The sequence below is a fragment of the Brassica napus genome, chromosome C8 (assembly GCF_020379485.1).
Source record: "Brassica napus cultivar Da-Ae chromosome C8, Da-Ae, whole genome shotgun sequence".
Classification (NCBI taxonomy): Eukaryota; Viridiplantae; Streptophyta; class Magnoliopsida; order Brassicales; family Brassicaceae; genus Brassica; species Brassica napus.
Window position 1 is genome coordinate 32,126,074 of NC_063451.1, and position 2,816 is coordinate 32,128,889.

The 2,816-nt window shown below is 40.7% G+C and overlaps 1 protein-coding gene across 1 annotated transcript; it reads right to left on the minus strand.

Annotated features, from left to right (window-relative positions):
* Positions 1 to 218: 218 nt before the first annotated feature.
* On the minus strand, positions 219 to 2,816 carry LOC106408578 (protein EDS1B). Its single transcript, XM_048765907.1, is given in 6 exon segments — positions 219 to 1,155; positions 1,401 to 2,150; positions 2,235 to 2,592; positions 2,712 to 2,749; positions 2,752 to 2,795; positions 2,798 to 2,816. Coding segments are annotated over 6 exon segments (1,929 nt in total). The 5' UTR covers positions 2,802 to 2,816; the 3' UTR covers positions 219 to 420.

The window sequence follows — 2,816 nt, forward strand, 5'->3', positions numbered from 1 at the left end:
TTGCTAGTTTTTTTTTTATTTTTATTATAGATTTTTTCTAGAAATAATATAAAGAAAAATAAAAGCAAAATTAAAAAAAAAAATCATGGAAATTTTTGAGAAAAATATATGTAATTATATTTAGGTAATTTTCTTAATATTATAGATATTTTCCTCTTCATGCTATGTGATATGCTTTAGTCTTAAGAGTCATGTTTATATATTCTAAGATCACTGTAAAGTAGAAATCAAATTTGACATTAGAACAGAGGGCTATTACATTATTTCACGATGATCTTAGGACATGTTTCTTATCTCTAAGATCATCCTGATGTGGAAATCGAACTCTAAAACATAAGAACAGAGAGCTATTACATCACTTTATTGCACAAATGTAAACAAGGAAGTTACAATGGTTGAACAATCTGACAACTTTCGGGTTCAAGTGGATCTTGTTTCACCCATACGTTGTCGCAGCAGAGAAGAGCGTTTGTGTTCCTCGGGAAGTGAACGCCACCACTTTGTAAATGTTGAACCGTCCAGAAATATTTGCTCATCATCTATCTCCCTGTTTGTGATCCACCCTTCAACTAACTTTTCAAACCGTTTAACCTCAACACTTTCATATGGTTTTCCCTTGAGTTCTTCAACGTCAGCCCAAAAGCAAGATCCGCAACCAGATTCCTCTATCTCCTCTGAACTCTTTCCTGCCTTCAATAGTTCATGCTCGTACCCTCTCTGAGCGTGTTTGTATCGGTTTGGTCTTCCTTTAAGCATATAAGGCCCAGTGTCTTCATTCTTTAAGTGTCTGTGGTAGTTTGAAATATCAAGTGGTTCGATTAATCTGCGGTAGCGAGTTGATAACTCGATCCACTCTTTGTGACCTTCAAATCCATCTGGAAGTAGACCTTTCTTCACTAAACCGAGCACCTCGTCAAAAAGACCAGCTAACTCAGCTCTACTGACGTTGGCTTTGAAGTCTTTCTCCTCATTAGAATACTTGAAGGAATCATAGTACCCGACTTTATGAGTTTTACACCTCGGCTTGTATTCATCCTCTATCCACGTCAGCTTCTCTACTATTTTTGGCAGTTTGTTGTAGATCTTGGTCTGGTTATCAACTCGTTGCTTCTCTGCCTCAAATGCAGCACAGACGCATTGTCTCGCTCTTGTGCTCTGCAAAAGAAGAAAGAAACATCGATGTTAGCGAAATATTCCGGGCCGAGTTCGGTTTCACTTCTTTAAATACCAAAATTTTGGATCCATTCGGATATTTTACCAGCTTCGGATACGGATAGGGTGTGGTACAATTTTTTAGATGGGTATAACTTTTTGGGTTGATTCGGTTCGGGTATTTTGGCGAGCCCTAAATGTTGCTACTACCAATGACAAGCTATGGAGAGAAAAGAGAGAGATTTTACCAGTCCGAGGTCACGGAGCATAGGATCTCCATCTAAAGGCAAGTGATGCAAATCCAGATGGTTCAACGGTTTCATGGCCATTGAATGTACCATTTCTTCATAGCTACGATGATCTTTTATGCTTTGAAATGGAACTAAAGACAGCTCGTGCTGGTTGCTGGACTGAGAAGCGTAAAACAGAATCTGAAGAATGGCGTCTGAGTTGCTCACTGAGACCAATCCTGTTCCTGTAGAGAAGACAAAAATGCCTGCTGGTCTGTAAGGACTCAGGTCAAGGAAGCTGGAAAAGGTTTCCAGAAACGCATCTCCGTATCCAATCAGTTCACAGACAGCTTGGTGAGCAACAGTTGCTGTCTCTTTCATCACCGTTGTGTAGAACACTGGAATGCTCTGGTCGTTTTCTTGGATAGCAACTCTAGGATCCAACTGTGAAAGAACGCGAGGCAGAGCTTGCTTTGTTGATGCTTTTCTAGCAAGCATTATCCGAGGGACAATATCGAATCTTGTGACGAAGTTGACGAAGAACCGGCTCCAGTTCTCTCTCCCAAGGGCGTGCTTGAAGACATAGTCACCGACCAAAGGAGCTCCAAATGTCATACAAAGAGGCTCGGGGAGAGGGAAGCCACCACGTGGCTTCTTGAAGTATGTCTCCAAATACCAAACTGTTGCTAAGATTGCAGTAGCACCTCCTGTGGAATGTCCTGTGAACACTATTCGTTGGCTTTGTCGGCTGTCCACAACCGTTTTGACCTGAAAAAAAAGGGTAAGTTTCAGACAATTAATCAGTCAGATGTTTTCGACTGAAGTCAGAAAAAGTCTAAAAGATTTACTTACATAATCACAAAATGAGGTTGTTGGAGAAGTGAGAACTTGAAAATTCTTAAGGAAAGATTCGTTAACAGTGGCGTCAACGTCGTTGCCGATGCTCCTCATACAAGGGAACTGAGCACGCTTCATCTTGGTTTCTCCAAAGGGAGACTTGTTCTCCGGAGCAATCCAATCTTTCTCCAAGAAAGATGGTGCGAAAGCGACAACGACGGTTTCCCTTTCTTCTTCTTTGTGAAAGTGGTCGGTGTTGTAAGCTCTGGTCGATGCCTTCCATGATCTGGTGATTTGATCGTTAGTGATTCCGGCAAGAGCTTCTAACGCCATTGATTGACTTTTCTCTCTTTGTATGGGTCTTTCTTCTACTCTGCGGGGTTGAAATATAAAGACAGAGATTTAATTACCAAAAGTACCCCCATCGAAATTGTAAGCCGATTTACTACTGCAACATGGTTTTTTTGGGAATATTTTAAGATTTATCTTTACTTTATGATTCGAGACTTTACGTTCACGAATCTTAGCCGTGTCTACGTGGATGGTTCTCTAAAGTAATAGTTCTGTCTGTACGTCCGACATGACTGGAGTTTCGCA